General features: G+C 42.2%; 1 protein-coding gene across 18 annotated transcripts in view; it reads left to right on the top strand.

The window, feature by feature from the left end:
* Positions 1 to 24,582, top strand: part of epb41l2 (erythrocyte membrane protein band 4.1 like 2) — a 62,557-nt gene that overhangs the window by 6,972 nt on the left and 31,003 nt on the right. For 15 of the 18 annotated variants that reach the window (XM_074615910.1, XM_074615906.1, XM_074615909.1 and 12 more), the window contains exons 2-5: positions 17,787 to 18,022; positions 18,153 to 18,338; positions 20,962 to 21,237; positions 24,460 to 24,564. In XM_074615910.1, coding sequence (XP_074472011.1) covers positions 17,801 to 18,022; positions 18,153 to 18,338; positions 20,962 to 21,237; positions 24,460 to 24,564 — 789 coding nt within the window. In that variant the 5' untranslated portion in view covers positions 17,787 to 17,800. Of the gene's footprint in view, positions 1 to 13,844; positions 14,074 to 17,786; positions 18,023 to 18,152; positions 18,339 to 20,961; positions 21,238 to 24,459; positions 24,565 to 24,582 lie in introns of those variants that run through there. The other 3 variants (XM_074615919.1, XM_074615920.1, XM_074615907.1) reach the window with 2 other exon arrangements.

Below are 24,582 nucleotides of genomic sequence, written 5' to 3'. Positions count from 1 at the left end.
TATGTACAATAAATACATGTAATATGTGCAGTCTACAAAGTGGTATATAGGATGTATGTGTAAAGTAAAGTGCGCCAGTGCTTAGAGTCCAAGATGGTTGCAGATAGTGCATGTTTAAAGTTTAAAGCAAGTTTAAGCAGTGTTTCCCTCCAGCAGACAGTAATGTTGCTGTTTTACTGTTATATTGATAGAGATATATTGTCCCCACTTTATTTATTAGTTTTCACATTTAAAAAACATTTTGTATACAAAAGTACAGGAAAACATTTGTCTTTTGTTGTTATCGTATGTGTCCAGTTCCCTTGTGTGTATTAAGCAGTGTTTATTTGTTTATTTGTTTTGCACAATTTAAGACTACACAACATAACAAAAAAATAAATGAATAATATACAGTGCAGGAAGAGGCAAAAAAAAACCCACTGGGCTTATCTGAAGCTTCCACCTAGAGACAAGATTAATATAAAGAAATAATATGACTAGTGATAAGGACCTTTAACCTTTCTTTGTTAAAGGTTTCGTCCCAGGTTGGGACTGACTGTGGCAACCGAGATATTCAGACAGATTAACAGTATTGGTGGAATAGTATTATCCATTAGCATTTAGTCTGTCATGTATCTTTTCATCTTTTTTTGTTAAAGATCCCATATTGTAAAAAAGTGAGATCTTCATGTCTTTGTGTTATAAAGCAGGTTTAAGTGCCTTGTTAAACTATCAAAACACTCAATATACGGAGAAACACACACAGCCCGTATTCAGAAACTCTGCGTTTGAAACAAACTGTCAGGATTTCTGCCCCTCGTGATGTCACAAATATACAATATTTAGACCCTTTACACAGTTTTAAACGTAACACATTTTAAACGTGTCCCAGTTTATTTCCTGGTTGCAGCGTATGTGAATGTCATCAGCTGACAGGAAGTACACATGGACCCAAACTGTTGTCTAGCAACGCAATTCTGTTGCACTTCTGTCAAAATGCGCTAAAACGGAGCGTTTCAGACAGAGGGTAAATACAGGTATATTCAGGCAGACAGTATGAGGAAAATAAAAGTTTTTTTTGTACATTACAGCATGTAAACATGTTCTAGTAGAAACACAAAATACAAGTATGAACCTGAAAATGAGGATAATATGGGACCTTTAAGGAAACAAACAAAATCAAGTACTGTATAATAAGATAATCTCCATATTAAAACAATAGTAATAAACTAAATTATTTAAAAAACAGACTTACAACAACAACAATAGACGAGATGTGTGTGTTTATGTGTGTGCGTGGCGGTTTAGAGTAAACTAATTCTATAGCAAATGATGAAAACGAACCATACTGCTCAAGCAGATATGTAATGAAGGTTGCCATACGCTTGCCATCCTTAGGTCCTTGTAGAGCAAATCCTACCTTTTCTAGCTTCATTTGTTGCAGTGTATCCCTGATCCAAGGTTTAAAGGAGAGGGGGGCGGGGGTAGCATGCTCAATTGAGTAGGATGAGTCTTGAATTTAAAGATATTTTAAAGGTTGAGGACATCCCATACCAGCTTATCAGAGCCCAAACTGATATGGTAAAGATAGTATTCTGTATATGTAGATATGAAACAGAGAAAAGGAAGCATTTTCTTTTTCTTTTTTTTTTAATTTTCAATTGGCAATCAGCAAATGTTTGACCGGTTTTACTTGGTAAGTGGCGCAAATGATCAATTGAACTGTTGTCTAAACTCTAATTTGACTGTGTAACTAGAATATGGTGCTATAACCATACAATGCATGACACATTTCTGCAGTAAATTATGGATTTTAATGGCATAAAATGGATTTTAAACTCTCTAAAGTTAAGATTTTGTTTCAGTTTTGATGCTCTTTGACCGCACAACAGTTTCTGTTGAAATGTGTCTTACTTTCTTGTCATACTCTTACTGCTATTTGTCTGCAGACAGGACAGTGACAGTGTGTACATACGGGACTTGACATGTGTGTGTATTTCCCAGGCGGAACCTTAGAAGTCATACTTCTGTTTGACAGATGGCATGGGTTCAACTAGTTCACACAGCAGGCCGACAAACTGACTGGCAGACTGGACTGAGCTGGGGATTGTGCTGACGTGTAAAAAGTCAGTGGCAAACATAATCAGATACATGAACATAATTCAATTTTGATGAATTAAATCAATGTATATGGTGCCACAGCCAGATTTAATGCTTGCTACTCCTCAAGACCTGGCTTTATCAATAACTATCTGATAGGTGTCTTTTGCAGTTGAGTCTTTCATGTGTGCTGCAGCATTATCATCACTGAGAGCACAACACAGACAGACTATTATTAGGGCTATGCTACTAACAATCACCCATAAATCTGCCTCTAACTATGTGTCTTCATGTGTGTGTGTGTGTTTGGCCAACTACTCATCACTTTAATCAGCACAGCTCAGCTCTGGTGCCTACTGCCTTGTCTTTTCTCCTTTGAGGGAAAGGAAGTTAGATAGAAATGGAGGACATCAGGGCAGGGATAATGTCATGAGCAGTAATTGTGGATGTGGGACTTCAGAACTAGTCATGCTTTATTGTATGTCATTATAACAGTTGTTTGGATTGTTTTCTACGAATATTGAGCGCAAAGCAAGTCACATTTCTCCTCGAATGACTTCCAAAATACACAAGGATGCCTGCTGAAGACCCTGTCTGACTTTGCATTTATTCTGATGTGATGGGCATGAACTAGACTACAGATGATTTTACATAGATATGATCTTTGTTTTCCATGTAAACCCCCATCTCTATGTTTGTTTGAATATGGAGACAAGACGATAATCTTTCTGCACAAACCCAGTACCACCTAAACCTCTTTGAGAGCCGAGTGGAAACCCCGGGGAATTAAACAAGTTACATAACGGAGCCATCATCCATCCAGCCAGCCAGACAGCCAACCATCCACAGTACATTAACGAGAGAATGAGTCTACACCCACCCAATCATTTTATGGAGACTTCTGTTTCATTCTCTTTAAATTGTCTGACATAATCAAACAGACTTTCTAATTTTATTTCTATCCATATATTCTTTTGGCGTCACAAATTAGGGCTGCTCATTGAATCGAAATTTTATCAAATCGCAATATGGCCAACTGCAATTTTCAAATCGCAATATTTGTTAAAGGCAAAATGTGTGTCAAAATACAATTTAATGTTAAATATCATCATGCTGCGGAGATGTCCTGGCCTACACATCATATAAGTAAACATCTTTGTTTGATAAACATTCCCGCAAAAAAATCCCACCATAATCATTTTAAAATGTTTTTCAACGAAAATGAGAATAATGATGTAAAAATGATCAGTCAAAATAGTCGCAATGAGATATTTTTTGCAAAATCGTGCAGCCCTGTTACCAATGTGTCCCCACTGATCAGTTTGATAGTGGAGACAAATAATCCAAATCCAGTACAACAACAGCACAAAGTAAGGAAACATAACAATAGTGTTAATATAATACACCTGCAAAGTCTTAACAGCAGTTGAACATCACATGCTTCACAGAGGTATTATTTTCTGCAGTGCTATTGTGCGTGTGCTATTGTATTGTGTTACAGGTGTTCAGGTTATTTAGCACAGCAGAACATGTGAGTGCACTTGCAGTCAAGTGCAAGAAGACCCACCTCAATATAGGTTAAAGCTTTCATGATATACAGCTACATAGAATAAACTAACATATGCATTGGAACATTTTCTACTCAATATATTGTAAGCATGAAGCAAGATTGGTTCGGTAAGCTATGAAACAGAGGAAGTATGAGCACGTCGTGGTCTGTCACTGAGTTTGTCTGTCTCTGTGTGTACAGTTAATCTATAATCATCAGTGCCATGTTCACTCTCAGACTCTCAGGATGTGCAGAACAGTGGCGTCTCTGTCAGACCCACTAATGAGAAGCCTTAATTGGATGTTGTGGTGGGAGAATCTGCTCATTAAAGGTAGCTGGAACTAACTCTGGGTCGAACCAGAATGAGTGCATGATTTCTGTTTTTTTCCTCTCAATATCGCTGTCGTTGGACAAAAAAAACATGCGTTTCCTGTCATTTGGGGATCTGTGTATTTTGTGAAATTAAGTTTTTGAATGCATTTTCTCTTCAGTGGCTTGGTCGGGGTGTCAGAGCTCTAGAGATTGATATCAGAAGTCTTAGAATTGATTAAAATGAACAAAATAGTTGCTGTACCGGTGATACTTAAAGCTGAAAATAGGTGTATTAATAATGAAGAATAGTCTTCTGTAGGTGTCTTGCTTACACTGTGATACAAAAGACTAATTTGTCACTGTCTTAATGGGACAGTTAAACTAAATCGTGCTTCTTTTATTTACGTCTTTCATATTTCATAACTTCTTATCAGTTGTTGATGTGTTGTGTGCTGTTTTAGTTTAAGGAAAACCCTACAAATGCACTCCATTTGTACTTTTCTCCCTCTCACTCTCTCTGAGGGGTAGAAATCCAAGTTGGAGAGACACAGGGCGACAAAAATAGGAAACTAGAGGTGGAGGAGAAAAGAGGGAATACAGATACAAAGCAGAGAGGAAGTGAGTAAGAGTCGAACGCAAGAGGAGAAAGAGAGACTGAGTGAGAGCGACGGGGAGAGTGAGAGATATTGCTTAACCATTCGGAAAGGCTATGGGAACATCTCTGAGTGTGTGTGTTTTCACCCTGACCCTGTCGGTTCAACAGGAGCAAAACACGTCACATCAACTCAGGCACACACAGATAGCCCTACTGTCCCACATTGCATTACTGCCTGCGTTTTTAGAAAAGAAGCATATACAGAGAAAACTTAATTCTCCTTTAAACTGTCACACGTGTTTCCAGTTGGTTACAGTGTGCATCTTCTCTCCATCTTCTAGTCTATTAAGGTGGTTTAATACTCCAAGTCCAACTCACAATGTAAAGCATTAATCTCCTCCGTGATTGCAGTGACATCGGCTCATTCACAACAATTACTAAAGGTGGACATATTGTACAGCGTAGCAGTCAGCCGTGACTGGCGGGTGTTAGCCTCCAGCTTTTCAGAGCTGCTTGGCCCAGCGGGCGCCGCAGGACTCGCATTCACGCAGAGAAGATCAGAGAGGCACGGATGAATGGAAACTGTAATGCAATGTTCAGCTTATTACCGCCACAGAGACAGTGAGGGGAGGAGGGCGGGTGAGAGGGTTGAGGGGTGAGGTGGGGAGAGTGAAAGGGGGGATGGAGATGTAGAGGACGTGTATGTGTGTGTGTGTGTGTGTGTGATGGAATGGACAAAAAGGGAGAGGGAGGTAGGGTAGTTATTCCGGGTTAGAGGGTCCGCTAAATGCCCAAAAATGTAAATTTGAAAACTAGTAATAATAGTAAAAAACTGTTATGGTAGCAGCCTTTAAGTTAAAGGGTGGGTCTTCCCAGTAGTGTTCCTTATGTATTCAAATCTGAACATTAAAACTTTGGTCAACGTATGTGTGCTTTTGCGTCAAAATGCTGTTTTCCTAAGCCATTCGAAAACCCACGTGACCTGACGTATGTTTCTGCATGATGATGCTGCTACATGTACAGTATATACATTCTTATAGTCAGTGTATTAAAATCACATACAGTACGGCATGCTCCCAGTTCGGTGAAGCAGACAGGAGTACCGGCACGGAAGCTAAAGAATGCCACGTTAGTTCGGATCAGAAAGTCACACACAGCAACAGTAGACCAGCAACTCCCGTGTTCAGCGAGGTAAAAATGACTGTTTTTTATGAATGGAGCCTGGTCTGGTAGTTTTGAAGATAGTGATATAACGGCATCAGTTCCCCATCGGAAAGGTCTGTCTGATGGCAAGGTAAAGTGGAGAAAACATTCTAAATATAGCGTACACTTAAACTGATATTGATTTTTATTTTACGTGGCTAAAATTAGTTTTTCTGCTGCTCCCGTCCACAGCCACTTTACCTCGTCATCAGACAGTCCTTGTCCGACGGTGAACGGAAGCCGTTATATCGCTGTCTTCAAAGCCACCAGACTACATTCACAAAAGCAGTAATTTTACCTTGCAGAACGCGGGAGTAGACATATAATCCCACTTCGAAAATACGAACTAACCATTTCAGTTACTTCCAAGCACAGCTAACTTTGACTCAACTAGTGTTCACATTATTAACTTTATTGATTAGCTTCGATTAGCTTACTTTGTTACTACTTTTTGCAATGGCTGAGTGGGCGTTTACATTTGAAAAAAAACCGGAACAAATCGCGGATGGACCCGCCCCTTTAAGTATCGATGCTATCTTTATTGCGTTGAACCAACAAGCTTAATAGAGTTAAATAGAATAGAGTTTGATGGTATGTTTGTGGAGATTAGTAGAGTCATATTCTTTTCTGTTAAACAAGAGGGTCTATTAGAGGAGAATAATGGTAACATTTTACATCAGAGAGGGATAAAGAGAGGGCAAACTGCCTTTCCCAGCAAGTGTCCAGCTCTGAAAGAAGCGATAGAATAAAAACCACAGAGAGCGAGCGTGGGCCTGTGGCTTTGGCGGGGGGCCAGACATAGTTAAAAACAGATTAATCAGCAGAGGAGGGTCACATTCTCACAGAGAGAGGCTGAACAGAGCATGGCAGGATGGAGCACACAGCCTTCATCTTTTAAAGGCCACATCTTAGCGAGCAACAGGAGGAGGAGATGTTGGCACTGAGGTTTATATCAGCAGGATAATGGATAATATTGTGCTATAAATACTGATATCTGATCCCAACATCCTTTGTAGTGTGGCGCCGGCAAGTCCTTGACACAAGATCAGAATACCAAGAAGAAAGCTTATTTCTTCTATGTGATCAACAAAGTCAGTTTTTCTTAGAAATGTCAATCAGGTTTTTTCCATCAAAATCTATGAGACCGATGGATTCATTTGTCCATTCATTCTGGCTGTCACAAAACTCAGGGAAGTGAGGAGCACAGAGGAGGTGGGACACCAGGGCAGAGAGATAAAGAGGAAGGGATGAGGGGAGGAAACGGAAGTGAGAGGAGTGTCTGTGGGGCAAGAGGGTTGAGAGGGAGTGCAGACCAGTTCTCATTAGTGAAGCTCTGAAGTTTGTAAAACATCTTGGAAAGAGTGTAAAGAGCTCAGTGAACTGTGTTTGTATGTGAGGAGAGAGGCAGAAAGCAGGGTCAATGGACAGTGTTTCCCACAGGTCGAAACTATGAGAATCACTATCTAGCAGAGTTTGTCTCTCTGTGTGCCACGATGTAGCCTGTGTGTGTCCAAATGTTCAGAGAGAGAGAGATACAAATACATGATTCTACGGATGTTTTGCACTTTGCCACTTCCTGTTTTTTAATGTTGACCGGTTCCTAATGAGAGAGACAAACAGAGACACAGTGTGGCTAAAAATGAGAATTGAAGATAAAGATGGAGAGTAACATTGAGAGTGAAACAGGAGACGCGGTAGAAGTTGCCCCCTTTTGCCATGCTTCCTGTTTCCTGGTTAGGGGTCAGAGGTCACCGGTCTGGGGATTAGCTGATACTAGGCGCCCTAAATAATCTGCGTGGTCATGTCGTTGACCTATTGAGAAGAGCCGGTTGCTGCGACATATTTCACATAATGACGTGTGACGTCTTATGGCGTTCACAAGGAGAATTTTAGAGTTAGGGGTTAAGGTTAGTAGTTCGACAATTCATTTCAGGCAGCTGTGAGTTGGTGCGTGTGAGTGCTTTACATTCTCACTATTGCATCTTTGCAGAACAAGTGCTCCTGACCAAGCTTGCTACAGTTTGCATCACATTAACTGGTGCAGCTATAGATGCATGGTCACACAGCCTTGTAGGTTGTCTCTTGCAAAATCTTAGAGGTTTTTTTTTTTTTGCTGACATTGCAACGTGCTCCTTTGATTAATCGCTGTGAAGCAAATGTTTGGATGTGATTGCGATCAATCAATCACCCGCAGAGCTGAATCAAACGGATCCTGATGCATTTCATCTTATTACTAGATGATTAAACTCCTTGTTTATTGTTTATTAGGCTGGATAATGGTGATTATCGTGTCATGAAAAGTATCCAGTGTGCTCTTACAAAAGAAAAACACCACGTTTTGACAGATTTGACAGCTCTCAATCCATCAAGGCCAGAGGATGTTATTCCTTTCATGTGCATCAACTCGCCTACTAGCTGTGATAATGAGCCTTGATGCCCATGAAGTCATTTGTTTTGCCGAGGCACCTGTTGTCACCACCCTCTATGGGATACATGTTGCCATAGTAACACCACACCCACTGCCTGCTCGGTAGAGAACATGTCGAGCCGTGCGTTTTCACCATGCAGTTTCGCTGTCTTTCTTTTTACTCTCCTCCCAGCTAACGCCTGCTTTCTTCCTCTCTTCTTTCTCCTCTTTTTCACTTCCTCTTACTCTCACACACACACACACACACACACACACACACACACACACACACACACACACTGTAAACTGTATCTCCTCTCATGTGCACTCGTGTGACCCACCCATACTTTCGGTCTTTGTCTCTCTCTCTCACACACACACACACACACACACACACACAGACACACACACACACACACACACACACACACTCACATGATTCATGCACACTCACACATTCACACAGACAGGGCACTTGCGCCTGACTGCTTTAATCGCTGAATAGGGGAGTTTAGCAGCTAACAATAGTAGTTATGAGCTAACCCATTATTCTCACACATGCACACACACAGAAAGAGAGAGAGAGACTTACAATGACAGAAGTTCATAAAATATATTTTGATTTTGTTTAATGTTGGTCATTTTCACCATCCCACAATTCCCACAAATGCATTTCATATTTCTTACCAATAATGCAAAATGAAATTGTTGGAATATTATCTTTACCGTAGGCTGTACATAAGAAGTGAATGTAGTCACCGTGACGTCACCCATTGGTTTGTGCACTGCCGTTTTGAATCCTCAAGTTCGGCATTCTGGCCGTCACCGTCTTGGTTTTTTGCAACCAGAAGTGACACGAGAGGGTTGAGCTAAGTACAACGAACGCTGAAAAATAAATTTTTAGGTGACCAAAATGTTAATATTAACTTTCATGAACTGAAAAGACACTGTGAAAGGATTAAAGTTGTAAGACGAAAACACAGACAACACCCAGACCGAACAGTGCCGTGGTAGCGACCTGTCAATCACAAGGTAGCCACGCCCAAATTTACATAACTCTATCACCAGGAGACTACAGTCCAATACAAGCACTGAGTGAGTGCATTGAACAAGTCAATAATTGGATGTGCCAGAATTTTCTTCAGCTGAACAAAGACAAAACTGAGGTCGTAGTTTTTGGAGCCAAAAAATAAAGATTAAAGGTTAGTGCTCACCTACAATCTGTGATGTTAAAAAGCTCAGACCAAGCCAGAAACCTTGGTGTAGTCATGGACTCAGACCTGAGCTTTAACAGCCATATTAAGACAATTACAAAGACAGCCTTCTATCACCTGAAGAATATAAGAAGAATTAGAGGACTGATGTCTCAGCAGGATTTGGAAAAACTAGTCCATGCATTTATCTTCAGCCGACTTGACTACTGTAACGGCGTCTTTACCGGTCTTCCTAAAAAATCGATCAGACAGCTGCAGCTGATTCAGAACGCTGCTGCTAGAGTCCTCACTAAGACCAAGAAAGTGGATCACATCAGTCCAGTTCTGAGGTCTCTACACTGGCTGCCTGTCTCTCAGAGAATTGATTTCAAAATACTGCTGCTGGTTTACAAAGCACTAAATGGTTTAGGGCCAAAATACATTTCTGATCTTCTGCTGTGTTATGAACCATCCAGACCTCTCAGGTTCATCTGGATCAGGTCTGCTTAGTGTCCCCAGAGTCAGAACTAAACATGCAGAAGCAGCATTCAGTTTTTATGCACCAAATATCTGGAACAAGCTCCCAGAAACCTGCAGGACCGCTCCAACTCTCACTTCTTTTAAAACAAAGCTTAAAACTTTCCTGTTTGCGGGTGCCTTTTATTCTGACACTGCACTATAACTTTTACTCTTTTGAGTTTTATGCAATTTTAGCTTCTATCCTAGCTTTTATTTTTAGCTTGTTTTTATTTTCTAATCTTTAATGTTTTTATGTTTTTATAACTGTTTTAATTATTTCTTAATGTTCTTTTGCATTTTGTCGCAATGTTCTTGAATGTTTCTGTAAAGCACTTTGAATTGCCCTGTTGTTGAAATGTGCTCTACAAATAAAGCTGCCTTGCCTTGCCTTGCCCTAAATCATACTCTGCTTTATGGTCTATTTGACTCTAAATGGGACCATAATTTACTAAATGAACATCATGCTGTATTGATGAAGACTTGAAACTAGCGATTGAGACCACAAACTCATGTTTATAATGTTTTTCCGAGGTAATAAATCAAGTGAGAAGTAGGCTCATTTTCTCATAGACTTCTATACAATCAGACTTCTTTTTGCAACCAGAGGATTCGCCCCCTGCTGGTTATTAGAAATAATGCAAGTTTAAGGCACTTCTGCATTGGCTTCACTTTTCATACCTGGAGGTGGCCAGCTCTCTACTTTGCAATAAGAGCATTGGCAAAGTGGCTAAAATGCTAAGTAAAATGGTGATATGTTGTAATAGTAAAACATAGCATCCATACATTACCATTAACAGACATGCTAATACAGATGAATGAGGCAGGACCAGTTTTATAAAGTGATGAATGTTAGTTCTAGTAGCGTAAAGAGTTGAATAGAGCATCCTGGTGTTTTGTTGCAGAGTAAAACTCAATGGTTTTACTGTCATGATGTAATTTTGACTGCTGACAATAGCAGTTACGAGCTGACTGTAATAATACGGTAACAACTGTAATAACATAGCATTGGTCATTTAAGCATACCTTGTGAGCTGACCATTCATTTGAGATAAGCTCAAACTGAAGGCAGCACAGAGGGAGCGTCAGCACATGTGTTCTTTAAGGGCGGTGACGTGTTGACATCAGGTGTAGCCAGGAGAGACAGACAGACAGAGACGTAGCGGAAGATGAGGGGATGAATGGATAGACAGACAGACAGACAGACAGACAGAGACACAAACATACACAGGGATTATCCTTTGTGTAATCCTCAGTTTGAGGGTCAGAGTGCAGTGTAAAGGGACAGGCATGTTCAAAATTTTCACACCAGCAGTCTATGTGTGTCAGTGTGTGAATGTCTACGTGTGATTGACAGCACAATCCCAGAGCCAGCGTGTTTATCACTGATTCTCTGAGTGTTTACATGTGTTTGTGTGTTTGCTTTGCTATATCTGTGTGTGTGTGTGTGTGCCATTGCGCGACAGATGGACAGATCGTACAAGAGCACAGCACAGATTAGGATTCTGCACTCTGCCCGCATGCGTGTGTTTTTTTTTCAAAACCAAAACTGGGGCTCAGTGACCGTCAGCTGTTGGAGCGTAGTCGGTGGAATAGTTTGAAAAAGCTGTGAGCTTGTTGCGTCAGCGTTCGACATTTGGGATGTCCCAGTGCGATCTGCTGGATTGGATTTTTAATTCATTAGTCTCAGCTGAATGATGGCCAATCGATTTCCAATGCTTAGGCTAGTTTATTGTGCGCCATTGGGCTCAGTGTGCACCAGCTGTCAGAAACAAACCTTTGTAGCTCCATTATAACTGTTTAACACTCAGCACTATTCGATCTGATGAACCGTGGAGTGACACAAATGACCAGCAATTAATGATATCACACTGATGGCAAGCAATGCAGCTTGATTCAATTCAGGGGCCTGTAATCAATATGAGACGATATCATATGCCTGTTTATTACAATCATATCATCATAATATCATATCACAACAGTTACATTCATATCAGCTCACAAAAAGCAACTAAAATAGGATTTGACTATTTTATTAGTGAGCTCTGTAGGAAGGAGCTGCGCTTGGATGGAAATAGTGACACAGACGGGCCTTGGGAATTTCAAAATAAAGGCGTATCTTAAAGATGATATGTATACATTTTTTCACTTTGCATCGATGATATTGGATTGTTTATCATAAATTGATCCAGATTGATGGATTGTTACACCCTCTACTAAATTCGCCAGGTCTGCACATCATCCATGCTCCCTTGAAAAGATTTGTGAAACACCTGTTACTACTTTCACACACAAGGCTTGTTAGCCGGTTCCAGACGTCTGAATCACTGCCCACATCTCAAATGTTATCAAGTGATTTAAGAGGTTTGTGTTAGGGATGCACCGATCTGACTTTTTTTGTTCCGATTCAGATGACGATACCTGGGCTTCTGGTATCGGCCGATACTGAGTACAGATCTGATACCAGTGTTTAATTAATAAGCTGTATGCCTCACTGTGTGGAAATGACTGGGATCCAGTAACCCGATCCAGTTATTTGAGACAGTATCGGCACGATATCCAATCCGGTATCGGTATCGGTGCAACCCTAGTTTGTGTTGAATGAATGGCTGTTTCCTCATTTGGAAAACGAACCAATCAGACCTTTATAGATGGGACTGAGGTTGAGAATTACATCTGGCCATGATCTAAACAAATAGGATGTTTTTGCTGTTCTCTGCCCTTTGGCTTTGTGAATAGATCAATTGCCCCCTCTGGTACTTTGTGAAATGGGTTCGAGGGATGATTGACGTATGGATTGATGGTTGTTGGGTGTTTTGAAATTCACAGTGAACATGAAATAACTAAACACAGCATGGAGCATGTTAACTGCTACTAGCTGCAGCTAACGCAGCGTCTGGTTTGACAGAAAAAAGGACATAGAGCGGATAGATACAGGTATCGCAAGTGTCATTTATAGCCCTGCTGTAAGCCAAGCAGCTCTTTCTAGTGGGTGTGGTGCATCAGCAAGGATGAGACTACGAGCGAGGGCAAAGTAGCGGCTGCACTTCCTGTAGGTCCACCAGCCTGTAATATCTGCTGTAAATCTGATGTGGTCTGAAATGGGTTTAGGCGCGGTAATAATCTCTATTGTCACTTCTACGCTCGTCCACTAATCTGTATTTTTGCTGCGGTAATCTCTTGTCTCCATGGGGATTTATTGTTGTAGTCCATGAATGCCGTTGCCGTGGAAACCAGTTCCTCCCCTCTCGGCCCCTGTTCTGCCCCTTAGAGCGGGGTGGGCGGTTTTTATTCGACTTTTAAGAGTTGTTCTTATCTGCTTTATCTGATAGCAACATATGTGAAAACCAGTAAATCCTGTGAGTGGACTCTGTCTTTTTCTCTCCATTCCTTGACTTTTGCACTCACTCCCGTGTCTGTCCCTCCATAAAATGTTATCTCTCGGCCACAGGCCAGGTCAGGAAGTTGTTGTTGCTATGACGACAACCCCTAAAAGCCAGACAGACAGTAATAAAGTTGTAAGCGGGAGAGAGCTTTAGTGTTTGTGACAGTGTGAGGGGTAAAAACAGTCTAGATGTGGAAATGAGGACACGGTCAGTAAAAGTCTCACCACAGGGATTTTTAGCCCAAATAGAAACATCTTCTCTCCCTGTTGTTATTGTCTGAGAGGTCTGTGTTTAATTGATTATTTATTTAGTAATGTTTTCTTTCCTTAGAAAAAATGTAATTGCAAAATATCGCAGCGCCGAGAGCGTGAGGTAATGGCTCAGTATTGTGGAGATTCCCTGAGGGATTGTGGATTGTCAATGCTAGTATCCATTAGTAATCTGGCACAGTAGGTGTGGTCTCTCTCTCACACTCCTTTCTCCTTCATCCATCCATCTTTCACCTCTCTTCCTCCAGCGCTCTCCCTTCGTCTCTCTTCGCCATCTCTCTCCCTCCCACCCTCTCGTTTTCTGCCCTTGTTTCTCCGAGCGACAGTCCCGAGGGAAGCAGAGCTCCGAGGGAGAGGCGAGAGAGGATGGAAGAGAGAAAGTGGCAATGACGGTTTGTAGGGCAGGCGTTCGCTAAGAGGTGGGAAGTGAAGGAAAAAGGAGAGAAAAAGAGCAAGAGAAAAAGTGAGAGCAAATAGAAAGGAAAACAGGAGGTGAGAGGAAGTAAAGAGAAGAGACAAAAGGAAGTTACAGGGGAAAAAAGGGAGCAACAGAAGCAACGATAGGTAAGGCCATTAGTTCTGTCCATCAGTTCATTTAACCATTCATTCAACCATTCAAAAATAGTAGTAGGTGTTCAAGGCTGGATCTTGTGCATTAAAGCAGCTGTTAACTGTAGTAAAGGTCAAATGTCCCCGTATAAGCTAATTTTTCATCTTCGCTGTGACAGTCATGTGCAACAGCTGTTCATCGAATACTTAAAAGCAGGTGGAATTTGTGTCAAGAAAACATCATAATCTGATTTGAGTTAAACAAATAATAAGATTACTAACCAAAACTAAAATAAATAGCGATAAGCTGCTTTCAAGAGCAAGTAGCCAGCAAATATGTAGGCTTATAGATAATGATAACATGAGGTAATGAGTTGAGAGAAACGGATGGAGGCAAAAGATCAGTGTTTTAATCAGAGAGAGCATGTACACAAACACAGAAGTCTGATTCAACTGGCAGGACTAGCTGTGTTTAACATGAATCTGCAGGCTTTTCTTTGGCCTATTTGGACAACCGGGTTACTTCAACGCTCCTGATTGACTGTGAAATTGTCAGATTAACACTTGTGTTGCCTTTAGACAAATGAAGAAACACTTCTTGATGAAGCAAGAAAGCGCATAACATCGGACAATAGTTCAAGCCCTTTCACACAGGAGATGAGTTTATGACGCAGCTCTGCTGACAGCATGTTTCCCATTCACATGAGACTGCTGTCACATACATGAATACTGTACTGTGATGACTGCCAGCCCCCCAACACTGACTTACATTATGCTATGCAGATGGTTTTGCTGCCATAAACAATTCAGTGTGTATGTATGTATGTATGTGTGTGTGTGTATATGAAGAGAGGCTGTAATAATGTCACTGCTATTGTTTATATGGACTGTGGGAAGAGGAGCGGCAGAGGAGGGGGGTTTAGGGGGAGATAATGCGAGTGGACGATTGAAAGGGGGACCGGAAGAAAGGGATTGAGAGAGACGAGTGCAGAGATTTAGTGAAAAAGAGAAAGAAAGAAAGAAAGAGGCACCCCGGGCTGGAGAGTAGAAGATAGAAAAAAAGAGATGGAGAGAGAGAGGAGAGGGTGAGTTAGAAAGCTGTGAGAGAGGAAGAACAAGGCTCCCGGTGTAGAGAGAGAGGGGCCGGTTTAAAGCAGGCCTAAGAGGCCGTGACGGACATCTCGTAAAAAGCTGCCAACTCACCACAAACACACACGCTTAGATGCACTGCTGGCGAGTTCATTGAGAAACACGGTGGGTGCTTTTTATTATGCCAACATGTCTTCTTCTCGCGTCTTTGCTCCTCCCAGCGAAGATGTGACTCCGCGTAGGACACACCTGTGTTTCCTCACTCTGAGCTCCTCCAGAGGCCTCCTCGTGTCCTCGAGGTGCATTTAAGGCATTGGAAGATCCTCTGTGATGGCTGAAGCAAAAGGGGGAACGATTTCTGGGTCACAGGAGGAGAGAGAGGACGCGAGGAAGCATAAGTTAGCATAATGAAAAAAGCACCCAGAGCCTCAGAGGAGTGCAGTACGTAGGTAGTAACAGACCTGTTCTGATGACTCTACTTCTACTGGAAGAATGAAGGAGCAAACTGGGCACGAACCAAAGCCATCGTCTCATACGCAAGCAGGGACAAAAATATGCTCGAGGTTGATTAAATATGTATTTGGATCCCCTGCACAGATGGCAGCCTGCATTCAAACATTTCCCAAATTCTTGCACATTTAAAAGCCTGTGTAACAGTGTTCACCATGCCTGCACTGTATGCAGCTACACTTTGGTCAGAGAGACCACGTGCATCAACATGGATTACATTCAGCAGAGTGTCTTTACTAGTTTTGCACGGCATACCGATACTAGAAAGGTATCGCAACACCCTGCCAATTCTTTCGCTGTTCCACCATGTGAATAGATGATAAAAACCTACTAGTGGGTGTAGTAGGCCCCTATTGACCCACATCTGTGGGGCTTATAGCGACTGATAACGCCTAATTAATAGCCTGACAACAGTCTAATTGGCTGAATCATCTGACCGATATCGCCATCTCTACAGCCACACTGACTGAAAAGGGCATTTGTGACCTGATTTAAAGATTTACGTCTTTTAATAGGAACCATAGGGCTCGGGGCCGAGTGCTGTTTGTTGCGTTATGTCACTGGGATTCCCTCTTGATAACATATAAGTCAGTTGTTGTAGTCTCCTCCTTATCTGCACAAGCACACACGGTGTTATATTGCCTCTCTGACATTTGCGCACACCTACATACTCACCTCTCTCTCTCTCTCCATCTCAATCTCCGTCTCCCCTCCTCCCTCTCCCTGCCTCATTAGCCGATCATGCGTAAGGAGACCTGTTCTATTTTTACCCCCGCCCCCTCCCTACACACCACTGCTGCACTATGTGTGTGTGTGTGTGTGTGTGTGTGTGTCCTCACTTATTGAAGGTGGCAGGGCAGAAAAGAGAAAGTCAGAGAGACTGGTAAGACGGTCAGGAAAAGTAAAACGCAGACAATAATGAATAATAGAATTAGAGGGAGACATAGAGTGAGGAAAAATAGGCTGCGAAAGATTCAGAACAATTGAAAGGATGGTGGATGACAATGACTTAATAGTGTATGAATCACGCTTAACCCTCAGCCTGAAGCTGCTTGTGTAGAAACACTCCAGGCGCAGACCAGGCCAAAGCAGACTGTGTATGTAGGTAGACAGCCTCAGTAGACAGGTTTGCATATTCTGACGTCAACGTCCCCTCGAGACCGATGTCACGGTCATCTAGTGTAATCAACAAATGAATGTCATGCTGAATAACTGTCTGTTGCCGTGATGGGGTGTGTGTGGACAGCGCTGCCAAAGATATTTGGGTTGAAGAGTGTGTGTGTGTGTGTGTGTGTGTGTGTGTGTGTGTGTGTGTGTGTGTGTGTGTGTGTGTGTGTGTGTGTGTGTGTGTGTGTGTGTGTGTTGACCACAGCTGTGGGGTAAAACCAATGACTCAGTTAATAAGAATTGAGTAATTTCCCTTCTTTCTCTGCGCGTGTGTGTGAGTGACTCGTCGTAACCAGCTGTTGACCCAGATGAAACTCGCTGTGTGACATGATTACGCTTTAAACTCTTGTGTTTTTGTTTACTTGTGTAAAAGAGACTTTGGCGACTCCGTTTCGAGAGCTACAGTAATGTTTGAAACAGCCATGAGCTCATGTGCTAACAGCTGTGAGCCAGAATCAGATAACTTATATAACCCTATTATATTTAATGTTAGTGTTATATTCACTACATCATGACTAAAGGACCTAATTACTTTATATTTCCAAAGATGTTTTTCTTTGTTTTTCTGTCTTACTCTCATTGTAAAAGGAAACATTGAACGCTAAGCATGTGACCATGTGGCTCATTTATAAAAGATACTGCATACTAAAATTCAAGTTGCGTGCCATGAAAGATTTATATTTGTGCCAAATTCAGTGGGGCAGTCTGATTTTTCTCCAGCTCTCTGTGATATACAAGCATCCAAAACAAAAATGCTATCATTATTCAAGTAATGAATACCACAGAGTATATTTTTATTTCTTTTTTTTGTGGCAAATCCTTTAATATCCAATGAAAAACCCCTAAATAAAATATCATATTCATAATAAAAACACTCCTTTGGAATAATTTAGTCACTATGTGATACTTTGAATTAAAATGTAACGCTCTTTCCATCACTCCCCTTCCTCCTCTCTCTGCAGGTTGACGCGTCGCCATGACGACAGAAGCGGGCTCTGAGACAGAGGTGAAGGAGAAAGCCGAGGAGTCGGCCGCTCAGCCTGACCAATCGGAGAAGGCCGCGGAAGAAACCCAGGAAGTAACCAGCGCTGAGGGAGAGGAGAAAGAGAAGGAGAAGGAGAAAGAGGGGAAGGAGGGAAAAGAGGGAAAAGGAATAGCCCGATACCTGCCGACATGGCTTAAGAAGCAGAAGTCTCAGGTAAAAGTCTTATCGTAGTCTATATTGTCATGGCTGATGCAGCAATCATTTTATGTTCTAATCATAACTGTTATGAATATTTTTGTTGGGTTTTTAATATCTGTTCTTTTTTTCTTCCTGACCCACGAAGACCTCCCCGACCAAGGAGGTGCCACCCACAGAGGAAGCCGCTATCAAGGTGACACAGGAAGAGGACGGGCCTGCCCCGGAAGTGAACGGTCACGCGGAGGAAGTGGAAGAGAAGGAGGACGAAAAGTCGGAGGAAGTGAAGGAAAAAGAAGCAGAAACTCATTCCACCGCCAGCGCAGACACTGAGGTATTGGTCATATGTAGCGTTATCAGTACACACGGTGGAAGATAAAGTAGACAGTCCCATTAGACTGCTTTGCAGATTCACACGCAGGTTCACAGATGATGTCAGTTTAGTTTGAGGCGTGATTTGTTTCTATTTATTCTCCCTTTACACAAATAAGCCTTGATATGTGTTATTAAATGACAGGGAGAGACAAACAAGAAAAGAGAGGGTACAAAAGAAAGTGTGGAAGCATGAAAACTAAACTAGACAGAAGCTTAACTTCATTTCATTGTGGCTACTTAACAGTTTAATATATACAGATAATGACAAGTAGTGGCCTGACACAGATTTCATTTTACTGCTGAATGCCAAAAGGTGGTGATAATAGACTGGTTACATCAGTGTATTGTTGTTGGAGGCATGACAGGGAGTGGTGAGGAAAACGCAACACCGGCTACACCGGATTTAACTTAATTACAGAGAAAAATAGCCTAATTGTGTATAAAGTCATGTAATTATTCAGCTTTTTATGCCAAATCATGTGAGTTCCTTGCGGCCAAGTAGCAAATGATCTGATCACTGGAACTGGTACGCGGATCAGGGTTTGGGAATCTCTGATCTAAAGGCATCCACAGCCTGATGCTGACAATACTCGATGCATAAATAGGAAACCCTCCCCTTAAAGCTGTAGTTCAATATTTTTGGAATGTACGCTATGTGCTTTCTTGCCGATAGTTAGTTGAGAAAATTTATATTACTCTCATATGTCCTCTAGATATGAAGTAACAACCAGCAGTAGGCAAGCTCAGCTTAGCATAAAGACTGGAAGCAAGGGTAAACAGGGAGCCTGTCTCTGTCCAAATGTAATAAAATCCACCTACCAGCACCTCTAAAGCTCACTTATTTACATGTTATATCTTGTTTGTTTAATACGTACAAAACCCAAAGTGTTAAAACAACAACTTGTTGTTTTAAGGGGCGTTAGTTAGTGCTGGACTATTTCTTTTCCGTGTGCAGTCACTTCCTGGAGTCTCTGCTGCTTGAGCAAACATGAATGTAGTATCGACCTCCTCATCTAAAGCTCCCCTCACATGATAAGACATTTGCTCCTCACTCACGGCGAGGTAGAGCTTAGAGCCTTGCAGAGGCAGCAGGTAAAATATCTCCCTAAAAAGAGGGCAAGGAACGCCATTCACTGTTTCTAGGCAACAACAACAGTTGCAGCTGTTCTCATTGTTTGTGCTTTGAAAGGTCAGCCGCAACCAAAGTCAAAGTTGAAATAAGTTGAACTGCCGATTATGAGCGGTGCACCACCCCAAGGAAAACCCCCGCTCTCCCCATGGGAAAAAAATGGCACAGCCAGCGCAGAACAATTTTACCGCTGATCATGTGTGGGCGGCTGCTTAACTCTTGGCAAGAAAGGCTAATAACTGTATTTCAGTCAGAAGAAACTACCACCAACAGTAAGTCAGAGAGACCAATCAGAGATGAAACTACCACCAACAGTAAGCTGGTGAAAAGTATTTTGCCCTAAACTAATGTCCTTCTTTGTCAGTCTGACACATATTGTTGTGGACACACAGATTTCAGTAACTCATTTTTACATTAAAGAGGACCTATTATGCTCATTTTCAGGTGCATACTTGTATTTTGTTTTTTTTACTAGAACATGTTTACGTGCTTTAATGGTCAAAAAATGCTTTATTTTTCTCGTACCAGCTGTACAGCAGCACGTCTTTTCACCCTCTGTCTGAAACGCTCTGTTTGAGCTCCTGCCCCGCCCACACACTCCCAAAAAGCCCAGTCTGCTCTGATTGGTCAGCTGGCCCACTCTGTTGTGATTGGTCAACCAAACAAAACTCGTCGGACTCCGCTCCAGCTCCACTCTGACTAGCTTTGTTTGAGAGCATGCCAAACTAGCCGCTAGGCAGTTGTTATGCAGATGTGTTACTTGGTGACATCACCACGTTACGGAAGAAAAGGCAGGACTTCAAGCAAGTTGTTTCAGGCAGTTCAGGAGCAGTGTTTCTGTGGGGGAGAGTAACTCCCTTTGGAGTGGACTTTGTAACTTTGCAGACCTTTCATATGCACAAAAAAACTACATAATAGACTAAAGGAAAGGGAAAAAGCACAATAGGTCCTCTTTAAACAAGAAACCCAGGGATGAGATGTTGTTAGATAGTCAGATTGCATCGTTCACAATGCTCAAATAGTTTAAAGGTACACTGACAAATCACAGCAGCACATGCCGACTGTTTAAAACTGCTGCTCTGCCAAGAGAGAGACACACACACACACACACACAAAGCCATTCTCCCTCATGCACATGCACACACATAAACTGTTCCATCCAGTGATCACATTAAGTCACCCAGGCCCACCCAGTGACATCAACATTTCAGTAATTCGGCCAAAAGAAACGCCTGCAGTTTGTAAGATCTCATTCAGACTAGAAGGGGAATTACAAAAGGAGAATGATAGAGAGAACACAGTCTTCCCTCTTACTTAGTTTGGACAAACAGTCCGATTTTTGGAGATTTAGGAGACTTTTTTTTTAAAGGAGATTGTAATTTTTACACGACGGCCACAGTGGTGGATCCCTGTGTGTAACTGTGCTTTGACATCATTTTTTCTCCTCCATCAGCCTGCCAAGGAGGAGAAGGTGGAGGAGAGTGCTGACAAAATACCTGAGGAGACCACGGTGACAGCAGAGGGAGAGGGAGCAGAGGAGCAGAAGAAGGAGCCGGAAGGAGAGGCGGAAGGTGTAGAGGAGGGAGTAGGAGGAGGAGGAGGAGGAGAAGAAGCAACCCAGACCTCCATTTTCCAGTCTCCTCTTCGTCTGGTGAGGAAGACCAAGATGAAGCTGGTGGTGTGTCGCGTGAGCCTCCTGGACGGGACCGACTTCACCTGCGAGGTGGAGGTAAGACTTCGACAAACTCTGAGACTCTGGAAATTGTTAAAGCACACTTCCATAACATCTGTTTGAATAAGAAAAATATGTGGATAGAGGTCAGCTCTGTTCTGATCACATGGGATTAAACCAATGTGTTATGGCTGATGTGTACAGAATTGCAGAATGTTTTAGAACATCTATGTAGTTTTCCACTTTCATGTTTTCCGAGGAAAGTGTCATGGTGCAAGATAAAATAGTCCCTCTAACTATCAGCATTTCTGTATTTGATGTGGCAACTTCAGTGTATGAGTGACTGATTAGACACTGACATAAAAGGTTCTATTAGCTAGTGACAGAGAGGTCTGACACATTGTCCGTCTTATCTTCTCTTGCTAGTCAAATAGGCCACACGTGAGTGCCAGTGTGTCAATGATGTAATTGCTAATAGGATCAGATCTGGTGTGTGTCTGTGTTTGTGTGTGTGTGTGTGTGTGAGTATGAGCGTGGGGGTATTTAACTTTCTGACTCAAAGTGCAGTTATGGCAGAAGCACCCGCTCACATAGTTTGGGGCGTGGTTTAGGGGATAAATGCAGAGCAAAGCAGAGCACGCTACGGGGGCTTGTCTGGTGACCACAACACACACACACACACACACACACACACACACACAAACCTGGCAGATTACGGGGGGGGTCCCACCAGATTAGTTTTCTGCATCTGCTACTCCCTAACAAGCACGTGCCCTAGACCCCTCTACACACACTCAAACCTCCTCTTATACAGATACATACACGGATCACATGCTGGTTTATTAGCAATAGTGATTAAAACTATTTCTCTAGTAGCTCCCTAAAAAAGTAAGCGAGAAACTCACAAGTTTTTTTATTTGGTATTTACTTTGCTAGAAATCTAGTGGGAAATGAGAATAAATAATTAGACCAAAATTGTTGCTCCACTGTTGCTTACATAGACTGTATATAAGAAGTGGACGTAGTCACCGTGACGTCACCCATTGGTTTGTGGATTGCCATTGTCATTTTCTCATAAACTTCTATACAATCAGACTTCTTATTGCAACCAGAGGAGTCGCCCCCTGCTGGTTATTAAAGAAATGCAAGTTTAAGGCACTTCCGCATTGGCTTTACTTCTCAGATCCGGAGGTTTCCCACTGGTTGCTTATCTGATCGTCCTTTTACATGTGTGTTTTTCTCATTAGTACCATAGTTATGGTTAAAACCTTGTGTTTCCAAAGCAGCATTCCCTTTTTTTTTTAGCAATTCCCCTCCTCACATTCCCACACTCACTCACATTCAGTGGGAAGCTGCCCAGAATAGCCACCGTCCAGGTCCACTGGACCCGTGGACAGATAAGTGTCTGGTTCAAGGGGCCCCTCAACAGAACAGCGAGCATTGTGCCATGTTTAGATTTTGGTACATTTGGTTTTGGGGATTTCAACTGGCAACTTCACCACGGCGAACCCTTTTCCCCTAATCTACAGTATGCCAACGCCCAACAGCGTGCCTGTGAGTGTCTACGGTCGTTTGAACAGTAGCTGCTTTGTCTCGCAACAGAAAACGCTGATACTGCGACTAACTGCTATTGTCCTGAAATGCACAGACACACACACACACACACACACACACACACACACACACACACACACACACACACACACATATCCATCTATCCCACCCTCCACACACAGGCATAGTTAGGTTGGGAGAGGGAGAGATGCACAATGCATTCCAGAGATTAAATTTTCTGTTTTGCCCAGCAGGCCTCCAACACTGACACACACACACACACACACACACACACACACACACACACACACACACACACACACACACCAGTTTCGACTCTAACCCTCCACGTCTATTCTTCTATCATCCATCTGTCCGATTTATTATGGCATCAAATTTATTGCAGTGTAATAACTTAATGCATATTTTATTAGTTGTAATGCCTTGTATGGAAATCTTGTCCAGACATTTTCTGCCTCTCCCTAACGGCGGGTTTCAAAGGAGAGTCTTAGTGTCACATGGTCTTAATGCTGTTTCTAAGAATTTCATTAGTATTGGTTTCAGCAGGATTTTAGTGTCACACGGTTTAAGTAGCGTTTCATAGAATTCCATAAGGTTTCAGACATGAGTCAAGTAGTGTTTGCATATATCAGGCACAGTTGCTTTGGGTTGGACGCATAGAGCGGTGCATTTACTGCCTCATGTTTACACAGAAAAACAAGATGCAGACAAGCATTTCATCTCTTTAGCTCTAATATGATCATTATATGGTTTTATTATTCTTCATGATTGTATTTATATGACTCCATTCATCTCGATCTCGCAATTATAGCAATTTAATACTTGGTGATGAAGGGATTTAAAGCTGTACAACTGACTTTTATCATTTTTGTTGCTGGGGATACAATCAGTGTCTAGTGCCTTGCTTGGAGGCACGTTGGCACAGACAAAGAAAGGTCACATTAACACATTCTTTGGGCGTCCAGAATGCAACTACGCTGCGAGTGTGCGTGAATGTGGCGCATGTCTTTGACCAAGTAGAGGAAAATACCGCGGATGTTTTCAAGGGTCCCAGCCGGAGAAGAAGAAAAATGCACTCTTTCATCCTCTTTCCTTCCACTTTCACCACGCTCCCTGCCCTGTCTGCAACTCTGTCTGTGTAACGCCACTCTGTCTGTGTGTGTGTGTGTGTGTGTGTGTGTGTGTGTGCGCGCACAGTGTTGGACTGAAGCTGTTCTGACTAACTGAAAAGAAATGAACATTATTTAATGATTTCATTCTTTCTCATCTTTTTTTTCCACCCGCTCTCCGTCTGACCTTCTGTCGGTCTAAAGGGCGCCACTGTGTGTTTGCGTGCGTGCGAGCTGGTGCGTTGCATGCGCGGATGTGTGCTAAATGTCATTGTCATAGTTGAGCGTGGAGGATTTTATGGTTAGGGCCCCCATCGGGCCTGCGAAGGAATGCGTTGCCCAGACACAGATGGAGGGATGGAGAAAGAGAGGGATAGAATAATGGGACAGATGTAAAGAAACAGAGATGCATTGATAGAGAGGAGTGAACTAGTGTCTCTCTAGTCTAGACCATGCAAAATGTTCTCGCAATCATATTTCTCAAGCTAGAATGACATTTGAAACTTGACAGCTGAAACATTTTGTGGCTTTTGATGTGTCAAAACGTAAAGTAATGTACAAACTTTTGTGTTTGAATCTCTCTCTCCTGCTGCAGAAACGTGCCAAGGGCCAGTTCCTGTTCTTTAAGGTGTGTGAGCACCTCAACCTAATGGAGAAAGACTACTTTGGACTCTCATACACGGATAACCATGAACAGAAGGTATTCATTCACAAGCAC

Source organism: Sebastes fasciatus, chromosome 18 (genome assembly GCF_043250625.1).
Source record: "Sebastes fasciatus isolate fSebFas1 chromosome 18, fSebFas1.pri, whole genome shotgun sequence".
Classification (NCBI taxonomy): Eukaryota; Metazoa; Chordata; class Actinopteri; order Perciformes; family Sebastidae; genus Sebastes; species Sebastes fasciatus.
This window is presented reverse-complemented; position numbering and strand designations above follow the sequence as displayed.